Source organism: Piliocolobus tephrosceles, chromosome 21 (genome assembly GCF_002776525.5).
Source record: "Piliocolobus tephrosceles isolate RC106 chromosome 21, ASM277652v3, whole genome shotgun sequence".
Taxonomy (NCBI): Eukaryota; Metazoa; Chordata; class Mammalia; order Primates; family Cercopithecidae; genus Piliocolobus; species Piliocolobus tephrosceles.
The window spans coordinates 9,506,932-9,520,528 of NC_045454.1; the positions used below are offsets into that span (position 1 = coordinate 9,506,932).

General features: G+C 56.4%; 3 protein-coding genes across 3 annotated transcripts in view; 2 read left to right on the forward strand and 1 right to left on the reverse strand.

Moving 5' to 3' along the window:
- The window catches only part of RPL18 (ribosomal protein L18), a 4,577-nt gene extending 1,096 nt beyond the window's left edge, over positions 1-3,481 (forward strand). Inside the window, exons 2-7 of the mRNA XM_023182539.2 lie at positions 954-1,040; positions 1,416-1,523; positions 2,016-2,114; positions 2,608-2,731; positions 2,864-2,933; positions 3,362-3,481. Of these exons, the coding sequence (XP_023038307.1) occupies positions 954-1,040; positions 1,416-1,523; positions 2,016-2,114; positions 2,608-2,731; positions 2,864-2,933; positions 3,362-3,437 (564 nt within the window). The 3' untranslated portion in view covers positions 3,438-3,481. The remainder of the gene's footprint in view (positions 1-953; positions 1,041-1,415; positions 1,524-2,015; positions 2,115-2,607; positions 2,732-2,863; positions 2,934-3,361) is intronic.
- Positions 3,482-4,168: 687 nt separating this feature from the next.
- Positions 4,169-13,597, forward strand: part of FAM83E (family with sequence similarity 83 member E) — a 15,103-nt gene continuing 5,674 nt past the window's right edge. The window contains exons 1-3 of the mRNA XM_023182528.2: positions 4,169-5,875; positions 7,900-8,067; positions 8,743-8,867. Coding sequence (XP_023038296.1) covers positions 5,411-5,875; positions 7,900-8,067; positions 8,743-8,867 — 758 coding nt within the window. The 5' untranslated portion in view covers positions 4,169-5,410. The remainder of the gene's footprint in view (positions 5,876-7,899; positions 8,068-8,742; positions 8,868-13,597) is intronic.
- Positions 11,413-12,950, reverse strand: SPACA4 (sperm acrosome associated 4). The gene has a single exon (XM_023182530.1). It carries the CDS (start codon positions 12,172-12,174, stop codon positions 11,791-11,793), a length of 384 nt encoding a protein of 127 aa, XP_023038298.1. The 5' UTR covers positions 12,175-12,950; the 3' UTR covers positions 11,413-11,790.

Sequence of the window (13,597 nt, forward strand, 5' to 3'; positions counted from 1 at the left end):
GGAGTCTGGCTCTGTCGCCCGGGCTGGAGTGCAGTGGCCGGATCTCAGCTCACTGCAAGCTCCGCCTCCCGGGTTCACGCCATTCTCCGGCCTCAGCCTCCTGAGTAGCTGGGACTACAGGCGCCCACCACCTCGCCCGGCTAGTTTTTTGTATTTTTTAGTAGAGACGGGGGTTTCACCGTGTTAGCCAGGATGGTCTCGATCTCCTGACCTTGTGATCCGCCCGTCTCGGCCTCCCAAAGTGCTGGGATTACAGGCTTGAGCCACCGCGCCTGGCCAAAACTTAAATAGTTCTTAATGATTGCGAACAAAGTCTGAAAAAATTTCAGTTACTCAGAAAGGCAGCAGGGAGGTAAGAGCCTTTCGAGGTGGCTCACGCCTGTTATCCTAGCCCTTTGGGAGGCCGAGGCTGGAGGATTCCTTGCCCAGGAGATCAAGACCAGCCTGGCCAATATAGTGAGACCCTGTTTCCACTTCAAAAACAACTTTTTAAAAAGACAGTACTTGGTAAGGGTTGTTGGATTGACTGATATTGTAGGAGAGGTGGTTCTAGTAGTATGGCTAGGTTCTGAATAAGGAATCATTTCCGTCATTACTGCCATTGGTTTGATATTTTTGGTTATCCTCCAGGTACTGGAGCGAGTTTTGAGAACTTAACATTGTTGCAAAACACAAGTTGTAAAGAATTAACCTTTTTATATAAAGTTAACATGACTGCTGTGTTACCCTGTTTCTGTTTCGGGGTTCTGTGTGCCATGGGCTGAAGGCTTTGTAAGTAGCCCCTTTTTACAGAGGGGTCGGTGGCAGCCCAGAGGTCTCCTTGTGGTGGGCCTGGGATTTGAGCTGGTGTGTTCAGAGCTGGACTTGGGACCCAGCTCACAGTTTCAGAAATAAGTAGTAATTGGCCATGTTTGGGGGTAATTGGGTCCATGGTTGCCTCTTCACCCCCGCAGGGAGTTGACATTCGCCACAACAAGGACCGAAAGGTTCGGCGCAAGGAGCCCAAGAGCCAGGATATCTACCTGAGGCTGTTGGTCAAGGTGAGGCTGGGCCCTGAGAGGTCTTTGGGGAGGGTCACCCCAGGTCTGTGACTTGCAGATCCTCCATTCTAGTGCTGGCACCAGGCTCCTCCCTGGGGCCTGCAGGGCAGGCTTGCGTCTCTGGTTCTGTCCCAGGGCCTCCTGCATTTGTGTTTTCAGCCTCCAGGCTGTGTACAGCTTGGCTTGGGAGTGGAGCTGGGATTTTCTAGGTCCTTGGCCAGGAAGGCCCAAGGCCAACTTTCTCCCTCTAGGTTGGTGGGTTGGGAAAAGGGATAAAGATTCTTCTAGTCCAAATCGTCATGTGTTTGCCCCTTCACTGGAAGGCTGCGGGGGAGCCGGCTGTCCCAGCTTCTCACTCTCTTCCCGTCCCTCCAGTTGTATAGGTTTCTGGCCAGAAGAACCAATTCCACATTCAACCAGGTTGTGCTGAAGAGGTTGTTTATGAGTCGCACCAACCGGCCACCTCTGTCCCTTTCCCGGATGGTGAGTGGCTGGTCCAGAGAGCATGGTGGACCTGGGAGCCACTGGGTCTTGTCTGTCTGGAAAGGAGGGGGGACTTGGAGCTTTGGGAGCAACTGGGGCATCATGGGTTTGTCTCAGCCAGCCACGAGCGGAGAGCTTGGACTGTTGGTTGGAACTGAGTGTTCATGGGCGGTGGGCGAGGCTCCTGGGCCTCCTCTCCTCATTGTGAGGTGGAAGTGTCCTGGTGGCTTCAGGAGATGCCCCCGAGGCCCCAAGTCATAACTGAGTTTTATGTCAAAGGCCCTGCTGAGGGAGGCCCTGTTGAACAGTTTGCATCGTTTTTATCTAGAGCTTTCCCCAGCGGGACCTGAGGGAGGTCTGTGGGGTTTAAGGGGTGTGGTGTGAGTGGGGGGTCCCGTTAGAGGGCACGGCTGCCCTGATCTGGGGATGCCTGGAGCGGGGCTGGATGTAAACATCAAAAGGACTTACGATGTGCATCCTCCCCACCCCAAGATCCGGAAGATGAAGCTTCCTGGCCGGGAAAACAAAACGGCCGTGGTTGTGGGGACCATAACGGACGACGTGCGGGTTCAGGAGGTGCCCAAACTAAAGGTGAGTGGCGGGGGCGGGCACACCCGTCAGACCCTTGCTGTGCTGTGCTTGCTTCCTCAGTCTTGCCCCTTCTGCTGAGGCAAGCATCCTGCCTGTCCGAGTGGCTTTGAGGGTTGGAGTGGGTCGTCTCTGGCGTTGTTGATGGTGGGGTCCCCTGGGCAGGGTTCTTCTGGGGCAAGTTGTAAACTGTTAGTGCTGGTCCCTAGAGCCAGACAGCCTGGGCTCAAGTGTAGACTCGTTTGTCACCTCTGAACAGGTCTTTTTTTGGCCCAGCTTCCTTGCTATTGCTTCTAGCGTAACACTAGGGATGCGGTGTTAAAAGTTCCTAGAGAGAAAGTGTTGAGAACAGCTGCTCTCAGCCCGGGGTGCTCCGGGTAATAAATGATGGTGTTGGTTACCAGGGCTCTGCTGCGCCAAGGCAGTGGAGGGTGAGTCCCTGCAGCCCCTGGGTGACCACACGGGTCTGACCTGCCAGCCTTGTTCTCTCCACCAGGTATGTGCACTGCGCGTAACCAGCCGGGCCCGCAGCCGCATCCTCAGGGCAGGAGGCAAGATCCTCACTTTCGACCAGCTGGCCCTGGACTCCCCCAAGGGCTGCGGCACTGTCCTACTCTCCGGTGAGTGACGCGTAGTCGATGGGGTTGGAGTGAGCTGTGTGGCTACTGGCAGCCTTCACTCTCCTGGATCTGGGAGGCCAAGAGCTGGGCGCCAGATCCCTGTCTCAGCTGGTTCTCCTTCCCCTTCCCTAGGTCCTCGCAAGGGCCGAGAGGTGTACCGGCATTTCGGCAAGGCCCCAGGAACCCCGCACAGCCACACCAAGTGAGTATCAGGCCCCCAGCTCTGCCCTCTACCTAGACTCAGCCTGCAGAGCCAGGCCTGGCCACACTTGGGCTGCTTCTCCTGTCTCGTATCAGCCAGCCCCAGGCCTTCTGCAACTCTCAGCTGCCTCATCTTGCCTGCTTTTCCCTTCAACACTTTGCTTGGAGCTGTGTTTTCCAGGGCCTGAGCAGGCATCTCCGGGGGAGCATGCGGTTCGCCGGCCTCTGCTGCCCAGGCTGGGGCCCTGCAGGTGGTGGGACAGGTGCTTCCGGAGCCCCTCCTGGCTCCTTGGCTTCCCACTCTGCCAAGCTTTTCCAGCAGCCACTGACTCTCCTGGGGCTGAATGTGACAGGCTTGTGGGGTTCCTGTCCCACTCCATGATGGCTTCCTGTAAGAGGCCCCTTCTCACTCACTCCTCTCCCCTCCAGACCCTACGTCCGCTCCAAGGGCCGGAAATTCGAGCGTGCCAGAGGCCGACGGGCCAGCCGAGGCTACAAAAACTAACCTTGGATCCTACCCTGTTATTAAAAAGATTTTGAATGCTGACAGTCCTGTGTGTTATTGAGGGATGGGTTGGGGGATTGGCGCCTGCAGGTGAGAATGCATTTGGTTTGGGGACAGGGACGCCATGCCAGCGAGGACCAGCCCTCCTCCTGCCCCCCACTGCCCCGAGGCTCCCTGCCCCCTAGGGTCTGAGCCCTGCCTCCTTCCCAACAGCCAGGTGGCAGGTGTTACCACACCTGTTTCCTTGGGTCAGCCACGCCCACCCCTCTTAAAGGATCCTGTGCCCCTCCCTGGCGCTGGGATGGCGGGCGGGGTGTGGACCGGGAAGTACAGGGTGCAGGCAGGCAGGGTTGCGGGAAGGGAGAGGCTGCCTGGAAACGGGTGAGGTGATCTCAACTCCCCACGCCGTGACTGGAAGCCTGGGCCTGGAGGGGCGTTTATCCCGAGTGAGCACAGGTAAAGAGAGTGTGTGAGCCGGACCTCCCCCAGGGGCCTGTCGGGGCGGTCCTGTGTTTACACAAGGGGTAGGGCTCCTCGGATTCCAGGTGGAGGCCTGATGACAGGCCAGAGGCCGGCAAGCACCGCAGAAGTAGAAGCCGGAGAGCCACAGCCCGTGTCCTCGGAAAAGGCAAGTGTGGGAAGGGAGGCCGTGGAGCCCAGCACTAGCCGGTGTGGATGGGCCCCGGGGAGAGGGGGATGGGTGGGGGTGGGGCAGGGAGGCTGGCCTGGCTTGACTCCTTCCTTCTCTTTGCAGCTCCTTGCTGTGGTCTGGAGGAAGCAGCTGCCTGGGTTGCTGGGATCCCCGAGGTTGGGTCAGGACCCTCAACGGGGCAACTGGGGCTTGGGAGGGAGACAGGGTGAGTTATAGAGTGGCCCCTGTCTGGGAAGAAGCGTCCGGGCACCTGGCAGGAGATAGGATTTAGGCAGAAACCAGGCTGGGGGCAGCTTGGTTAGGGATCACCACAGATCTGAGAACGGTCTGAAACGGGTCTCAGGGCCAGGCCCCAGGAAGGGGCAGCCAGCCTCAGGAGGGTGGTTGGTTAGGTGGCACTCAACACCTAGATGGGCTGCCAAGGTCATAGACGCATCCCATAGTAATGGAGACCCCTGTAGCGCGTGTCACCCTCCACTGCGGCAGCTGGAGGGACTGTGAGGGCCCAGGGAGCAGGGTCCCCCATTGACAGGGTAGGGAAGGGTATGCCAAGCCTTCAGCATTTCTCTAAGGCTGAGCGAGCAGGTCCAGTGGAGAGGCGTCCTGGCTGGTCTGCAGGTGAGAGCTGGTGAGTAGGAGAAACTCGTGGGGGCCGCTGGATTCAGCCAGAGACAGATGCTCCACCAGGCAGCCAGATGCTGCGACTCAGTCGGAAGCCACTGGCATTTGCCATACAGTGAAAGGAGAGGGTCAGTTCGTTGTGCTCTTGGCCTGGGGCAGGCAGGCCGCCTGCCGTGCCTTTATTTAAGGACCTCTGGGTGATTGGAGACAGGCAGGCAGCCTGTCGCCTGGAAATAATCAAGTGGTCAGCCTGACCAAATTCAGGACAACTGAAGGGTCCGACTGGGCACTGTGTGACCGGCGGGTTGGAGGCTGTCGTGTGGCTGAGCAGGGATGGCCAGCTGATGGGCCACACAGTTGGGGATGGTGTCAGGAGGTCAGCCTGACCAGCAGAGACGGCTGGCAGGAAGGTCACGGAAGGCCAGCCAGGCATGGTGCCACCTGGGCGCAGGCAGGTGGCAGATCTGAGTGGCCTGACACATTGGGTAGTCGCTTATTTGGGCAGTGTGATTGTCAGGACAGGGAGGCAGGGGCCGCTGCAGGGAGCCATTTGGACATGTGCAGGGCCCCCCGGAGGCCTCGGATGGCCACATAGGGTCTCCCTATCAGGAGAACCCCCAGATGGTCACAGTCCCCAAAGACAGCCAGACACCCAGGGACCCAGCCTCTCACAGTCAGTCCTCCCACCCGAGTGACCCCGATGGCGGCCTCCCAGCTGGCGGCCCTGGAAGGAGTGGACTCCGGTCCCAGGGTGCCCGGGGCCAGCTCCGGCTTCCTGTATTCCGAGGGCCAGCGGCTGGCACTGGAGGCTCTGTTGAGCAAGGGTGCAGAGGCGTTTCAGGCCTGTGTGCAGCGCGAGGAGCTGCGGCCCTTCCTCAGTGCAGATGAGGTCCAGGGCTTGGCAGCGGCAGCTGAAGACTGGACAGTGGCCAAGCCGGAGCCTGGCAGGATGGCAGACGGAGCCCCCACCACCGATGGGGATGCGGGCAGCCTAAGCTACTGGCCTGGGCAGTCGGAGCAGCCGGCACCCATCCTGCGGCTGGGCTGGCCAGTGGACTCAGCGTGGAAGGGCATCACCCGGGCGCAGCTGTACACCCAGCCACCTGGAGAGGGCCAGCCACCCCTCAAGGAGCTAGTGCGGCTGGAGATCCAGGCTGCCCACAAGGTGGGTGTCGCAGGGGCCTGGTGTCCATTCCCCAGACTGGGACGGGGACCCAGGCATTCTCTCCCTTGTCCTCCTGGGACTTGCAAGCCCACACCCCTACCCTAAAGGACCTGTACCCCTGGGACCCAGGAGTCCATACTTTCCAGCCCCAGGACTCAGGTGCCTACACCCCCAGACCTCATCCTTCCTCTCAGAAAGGGGGGCCCAGCCGAGTGCAGTGGCTCACGACTGTCATCTCAGCACTTTGGGAGGCTGAGGCAGACGGATCATGAGGTCAGGAGTTTGAGACCAGCCTGGCCAACATAGTGAAACCCCATCTCTACTAAAAATACAAAAATTAGCCGGGTGTGGTGGTGGGTGCCTGTAGTCCCAGCTACTAGGGAGACCGAGGCAGGAGAATTGCTTGAACCCGGGAGGCGGAGGTTGCAGAGAGCCAAGATTGAGCTACTGCACTCCAGCCTGGGCGACAGAGCGATACCATGCCAAAAAGAAAAAAGAAATGGGGGTCCCTACCCTCCCTCAAGACCTGGGTGCCCTTAGGTATCGATGCCCCTTGAGATTAATTATGACACTCCCAGTCTCAGTCATTCCCCTATCACCTCATCACCAAGCCAGAGATTCCACTTTCCCCCCAAGGAGGACCCAGATGTCCCCACTGTAGCCCTTGGAAAGCCCACTGTGTACTTCACAGTCTTAGCGTCCCCCAGCTCCCATGTGAAGGGCTTCCCAGGGACTAATGTGAATCATTGAGCCAGAACCCTGTGCCGCCAGAGGGACTATTGTGACCACGGAGGCACAGGGCAGTTAAATCTCTTCTCTGCAAGTGGCCGAGTGGGGATTTGAACCCAGGCTGTCTGGTTGCTGAGTCAGGGTTTCCACTACTTTATGCTGCCTGCAAGATCCAGGCCTTCAGCACCTGCGTGTCCCCCAGGTTCACCACGGTGGCCTAGCAGGTCAGCCCTCCTGCACCCAGCACCCAGAAAATTCCCCAGGACCCAGAAATGTAGTTGCCCACAGTGCCCTATGGGACATCCACCACTGATCTTAGAGCCAAACTGCCGTGGACATTTGGGCACCACAGTGTCGCAGCTCAGGGGACGATGTTCTGTGTTACAAACATGTGATTTGTAGGCCAGGCACCGTGGCTCATGGCCTGTAATCCCAGCACTGTGGGAGGCCGAGGCTGGGGGATCACCTGATGTCAGGGGTTCCAGACCAGCCTGGCCAACTTGGTAAAAATATAAAAATTAGCCGGGCGTGGTGGTGGGTGCTGTAATCCCAGCTACTCTGGAGTCTGAGGCAGGAGAATAGCTTGAGCCCTGGAGGCTGAAGTTGCAGTGAGCTGATATTGTGCCACTGCATTCCAGCCTGGGCAATAGAACAAGACTTCGTCTTTAAAAAAAGAAACAAAAAAAGCTGGGCGTGGTGATTCACGCCTGTACTCCTAGCACTTTGGGAAGCTGAGGCAGGTGGATCACGAGGTTAGGAGATCGAGACCATCCTGGCTGACACGGTGAAAGTACCTCTCTACTAAAAATACAAAAAATTAGCTGGGCGTGGTGGTGCATACCTGTAGTCCCAGCTACTTGGGAGGCTGAGGCAGGAGAATTGCTTGAACCTGGGAGGTGGAGTTTGCAGTGAGCTGAGATCGCGCCCCTGCACTGCAGCCTGGGTGACAGAGTGAGACTCCGTCTCAAACACAAAAACAAAACCAAACAAACAAACAAAGAAAACAAGCAAACATATGATTTGTGATAATAATTTTCCAGCATTTAGGAGCCGGAAATCTCGAGAAGGGGCTGGGGATCTCATGGAGGGGCAGCGTTTTGCTCATTCACACATCGGTGCTGTTTGAGCAGCAGTGTATGTCTGGGAGTCTCCCCTTTAGCCCCCGCTGAATGTTAAACTCCCAGCCCCCAGAGCACTTCACTCCCAGATTCCAGATGTCAGGCTTCCCACACCCTCTGAATGTCCCCCGAACCAGCTTCCGTTCACACATCCACCTCCCCTCTCCCCACCCCCAGCTGGTGGCCGTGGTCATGGACGTCTTTACTGACCCAGACCTGCTTTTGGACTTGGTGGATGCTGCCATGCGCCGCTGGGTACCTGTCTACCTGCTCCTGGACCGCCAGCAGCTGCCTGCCTTCCTGGAGCTGGCCCAGCAGCTGGGGTTGAACCCCTGGGCCACGGAGGTAGGGGCCGGGCCAGGGGGACCTGTGAGTCTCCATTCCCCTGGCATGGGGGCGGTGGGGGCAGACCCTTCCACGGAGCCCCGGGTCATTGAGATGGGTGCTAGGAGGGATGGTCCTCTGGGATCTGATGCCCATGGCACTGGAGAAGTGGGGTGGGCGTTCCCAAGCAATCTTGAGTCACTGAGTTTGGGTATCCCCAGGAAACCCCTGAGGGGTGATATCAGTGGCTCTGAGGAAGCCGAGACAGGTACTTCTTTTTTTTTTTTTTTTGAGATGGAGTCTTGCTCTGTTGCCCAGGCTGGAGTGCAGTGGCTCGATCTCGGCTCACTGCAACATCTGCCTCCCGGGTTCAAATGATTCTCCTGCCTCAGACTCCCCAGTAGCTGGGATTACAGGCATGTATCACCATGCCTGGCTAATTTTTAGTAGAGTATTTTTAGTAGAGACGGGGTTTTGCCATATTGCCCAGGCTGGTCTTGAACTCCTGACCTCAGGTGATTCACCCGCCTTGGCATCCCAAAGTGCTGGGATTACAAGCGTGAGCCACCAGGCCTGGCCTTGGACAGATACTTCTATGGAGTCATGGGTCCCTCCAGTTAAAACCAGCCTGGAGGGAGCCTGAATCTGTGCAGTGGGCCTCAGCAAGGGTGTGCCGTACACTCCCCACACCAACAGAATATGGATGTCCGCGTCGTGCGGGGCTGCAGCTTCCAGAGCCGCTGGCGACGGCAGGTGAGCGGCACCGTGCGGGAGAAGTTCGTGCTGCTGGACGGCGAGAGGGTCATCTCAGGATCCTACAGGTGTAGTCCTCGCCCCGCCCCCCACCTCCCGGCGTCCTATACCCCACTTTCCCTCAGTGTGCTCAGAGAACAGCTGGCATCCCCTGCCCAGTCCTCTCTTTTCTCATCTGTGTAATGGGCTCAAACACCCTTCCCTGGGGACTTTTCCCTGGGGAGGAGATACGTGCCGCGGCCGGACCCGGTGCTGGTCTGTTTAGTGGTCTTGGGTAAGTCTGCTTCTCTTTGACCTGGTGTTTTCTCATGTGGAAAACTGGGCAAACAGTTTGGGGGTGGATTAGCACCTGGATTGCGGTCTAAGCTCTGCCTTGGGTAGGTAACCCCACCTGTCTGAGCATCTAAGAAAATGCCCGGGCGTGGTGGCTCAAGCCTGTAATCTCAGCATTTTGAGAGGCCGAGGCAGGCAGATCAGCTGAGGTCAGGAGTTCAAGACCAGTCTGGCCAACATGGTGAAACCCTGTCTTCCCAGCTACTTGGGAGGTTGAGGCAGGAGAATTACTTGAACCCAGGAGACAGAGGTTGCAGTGAGCCGAGATTGCGCTGACGCACTCCAGCCTGGGAGACAGAGCAAGACTCCGTCTCAAAAAAGCAAAAAAAAAAAAAAGAAGAAAAAAAAGAAACTGCAAATAATAACCGCACCTACCTCACAGGGTCACAGCACTGTTGGGGAGGAAAGGCGTGTGGCCTCTGGGACCAGACGGCCTGGATTCAGTTCCCCATTGTGTGACTTCAGGCAACTTACTTCACCTCTCTGTGCCTCAGTTTCCCCCTCTATGTCACGGGCTGATAGGGTTAGAGCCTCTAGAAGCAGGTCCCTCAACAGGGGTGGCACCCACACTTGGGCTGACTGAGTCTTTGTTGTGGGGGCAGTTGGGTGTACTGTGGGAGGCTGCTTGACATCTTCAGCCTTGACCCAGCAGAGGTCAGTAGCATCACACGCCCCATACCCCCAGCTTTCCCTGCCAGTTAGAGAACCGAAAACCTCTCCAGACAGCAGAAATGCCCACTGGGGAGCACAGGTGCCTAGCTGAGAACACTGGGCAGGAACGGTGGCTTTCAACCCTGTGCGTGCACCAGAATCCCTGGGAGCGTTTGTTAAAACACAGATTTGGGCTGGGCATGGTGGCTCACGCCTGTAATCCCAGCACTTTGGGAGGCCGAGGCAGGCAGATCACCTGAGGTCAGGAGTTCAAGACCAGCCTGGCCAACATGATGAAACCCCGTCTCTACAAAAATACAAAAATTAGCCGGGATGATGGCAGGTGCCTGTGATCCCAGCTACTCAGGAGGCTGAGGCAGGAGAATCGCTTGAACCCAGGAGGCAGAAGTTGCAGCGAGCCGAGATCATGCCACTGCACTCCAGCCTAGGCGACAGGGCAAGACTCCATCTCACAAAAATGAAAACAAAACAAAACAAAAAAAACCCACAGCTTTTGTAGCAGATAATTCACGAAAAAGAAGAGGAAAAAGAAAAATGGCCGGGCGCGGTGGGTCACACCTGTAATCCCAGCACTTTGGGAGCCCAAGGCAGTGGATCACCTGAGGTCAGGAGTTTGAGACCAACCTGATCAACATGGTGAAACCCTGTCTCTACTAAAAATACAAAAAATTAGCCAGGCATGGTGGCGTGCGCCTCTAGTCCCAGCTACTCGGGGGGCTGAGGCTGGAGAATCGCTTGAACCCGGGAGGTGGAGGTTGCAGTGAGCCGAGATTGCACCATTGCATGATTGCACTCCAGCCTGGGTGACCAAGCAAGACTCTGTCTCAACAAAAGAAAAAAAAAAAGAGAAGAAAAAGAAGACGGAAAAAGACTGGGCATGGTGGTTCACGTCTGTAGTCCCAGCATTTTGGGAGGCTGAGGCAGAAGGATCACTTGAACCCAGGACTTCAAGACCAGCCTGGGCAACATAGCGGGACCCCATCTCTACAGAAATTTAAAAAAATAAAAATTAGTCAAGCATGATGGAGCATGCTTGTAGACCCAGCTACTCAGGAGGCTGAGGTGGGAGGATCACTTGAGCCCAGGAGGTAGAGGCTTCAATGAGCCAAGATTGCACCACTGCACTCCAGCCTGGGCAGCACAGCAAAACCCTGTTTCACAAAGAAAAAAAAAAAAAAAAAAAAAAGAGAAAACAATACACAGCTTTTGGACCCCACTCCCATTCATCGTGCCTGGAACAGGGCCTGAGAATCTGCATTTTTAGTAAGTTCCAACTTGATACTGCTGCTGTTTCTGGTCCAGGGACCACACTTTGAGAACCCACTAGAGTTGAGACCAGAATGTTTGAAATGTCTGAAATGTTTGAACGAGTATTTACCTTCCCAGCTTTGCGTGAGGATTCAGTGGCATGTAACATAAGATAGTCTTGGCCGGGTGCCGTGGCTCACACCTGTAATCCCAGCACTTTGGGAGGCTGAGGTGGGAGGATCACTTGACCCCAGGAATCTGAGAACCCCCTGGGCAACATAGCTGGATCTTACCGCTACAAAAAGGAGAAAAAAAAAAAAAACAAAAAAAAAAAAAACGAAAAGGAAAAACAAAGAATGCTCCATGAATATCAGCTGTCATTTATTATGAGATATATATATATATATATATTTTTTTTTTTTTTAACCGTATTTCATGGACTCTAAGGTGCCACCAATGGAGAGAAGCAATGATTGAAACGTGAGAAGCTCTGCATCTTAGAACCGGTGGAATAGAGTAGTACAATCAAACCCGCAGGCCGTGCTCCCTTGCCGCTCAATCAGGCCTGGGGGTGCTTCCCTGAGCACCGGGCTCCTGGTGGACAGCCTTAGAAGGGATGAAGCCAGGGCCGCAAGAGATTGTCCGGGGCCTCTCTGGCCATTTAGTGGGAGAAGGAGACGGGGACGTGAGGAGTGGCGGATCTGGGAGGACAGTCCCAGGCCTCGTCCTCCCTGTTGGTCACAGCAAACGTGGAGGGAGCAGCATACCCAGCCCCAGTGCCAGGCTGGTGGTGGCCCCCACCGTCTGGCTGCTCGAGGAGCCCAGAGCTCTGTTACACAGGCGGCCGGTGCAGCAGGTGGTGGTGAGGCTGTAGGTGACGCCCCTGTAGCTGACGGGTTCCTCCCGGCCGCAGCTGGTGGCTCGCAGGCAGCCTTTGTTGATGACCGGACCGGTGCCTGGGGCGATCCCCCGGCCTGTGAAGCAGTCCTCGTCATCGCCACAGCGCATGGAGGTGCCGGGACACCGCGTGGAGTCGGTGAGCTCACAGAAGATGCAGTCCTTCACGCCCGTCGTGCCTGGGGGCAGAGCCATCACCAGAAGCAGCAGCCAGCACAGGACCATGGCGGCCTGGCGGCTTTGACGCTGCCCCAGCCAGGCCGTGGGCTTCCCACACCTCCCGGAACTGCTGAATGAAGGACCTCTGAGGACTCCTCCTGCCCACGGGACTTTGGCCCTGGTCCTGGCCTCCCAGGGTCAGCGCCTGGACTGTCCTCTGTTCCCAACGCCCTGTGTCCCTCTAAGTCCTGGGGATGGAGGTGAGCTGGTGGCTGCTGTCTGACAAGAGTCTGTGAATGGAATGAGTGATCTCACAGATCCCTCAGGGTTCCCACTGGCTGCTCTGGGGATGAGGTCATAGGTGAGAGGAGGGGGTGTCACAATCCAAGAGGTAGCCTGTCCTGCCAACCTGCCAGGGCGCTAGAGGGCTCTGCCACCTCTGCCAAGGTGAAGACGCCCTGAACCCAGAGAACGCTGGCCGCAAGCTTGTCCATATTCTCTGTTCCGTACCCACCGGGGGCTTGACTTCAGCCTCATACCTCCCATGGTGACCCCATTTTCCAGACGGGCAAACCGAGGCTGGGGAAGGGAACGTGATGTATCTGGGGTCCCCGAGCCAGAATGAGAGCCAGGTTCATTGAATTCCAAAAAGGCTGGGAAAAAAGAGGGTATATTAACTGAGCATTTATTGTGTGCCAGGATTCATGCTCAGTGCTGGCTTGCTTTTATTGTATTTTATTTTTTTGAGATAGAGTCTCACTCTGTCACCCAGGCTGGAGTGCAGTGGCGTGGTCTCAGCTCACTGCAGCTTCTGCTTCCCAGGTTCAAGTGATTCTTGTAACTCAGCCTCCCAAGCGGTTGGGACTACAGGCACGTGCAACCACATCTGGCTAATTTTTGTATTTTTAGTAGAGACAGGGTTTCACCATGTAGGCCACACTGGTTGCGAACTCTTGAGCTCAAGTGATCTGCCCGCCTCGACCTCCCAAAGTGCTGGGATTACAGGCGTGAGCCACCACGCCACGCCTGGCCCTTGGTGCTTTCAATAACTACTGTGATGACAGGAAGTGTTAGGGCACTGGCTCCCACAGCTCACAGGCTCTCAGCAGTGGCCACGTGCAGGGGGCTTGACCCGTGTTCAGTCATTTGAATCTTCCTATGTTTTATTTATTTTTTAATTTAATTTTTTTTTTTTAAGTTGGCTGGGCACAGTGGCTCACAACTGTAATCCCAGCGCTTTGGGAGGCCAAGGCGGGTGGATCACCTGAGGTCAGGAGTTCAAGACCAGCATGGCCAACATGGTGAAACCCCATCTCTACTAAAAATACAAAAATTAGCTGGGCGTGGTGGTGGGCACCAGTAATCCCAGCTACTCGGGAGGCTGAGGCAGGGAGAATTGCTTGAACCTGGGAGGTGGAAGTTGCAGGGAACCAAGATTGTGCCACTGCACTTGAGCCTTGGCAACAAAGCAAGACTCCATCTCAAAAAA

Coding starts and splice junctions, on each gene's coding strand:
- SPACA4 (XM_023182530.1), bottom strand. CDS start 12,174: ATGGTCCTGTGCTGGCTGCTGCTTCTGGTGATGGCTCTGCCCCCAGGC.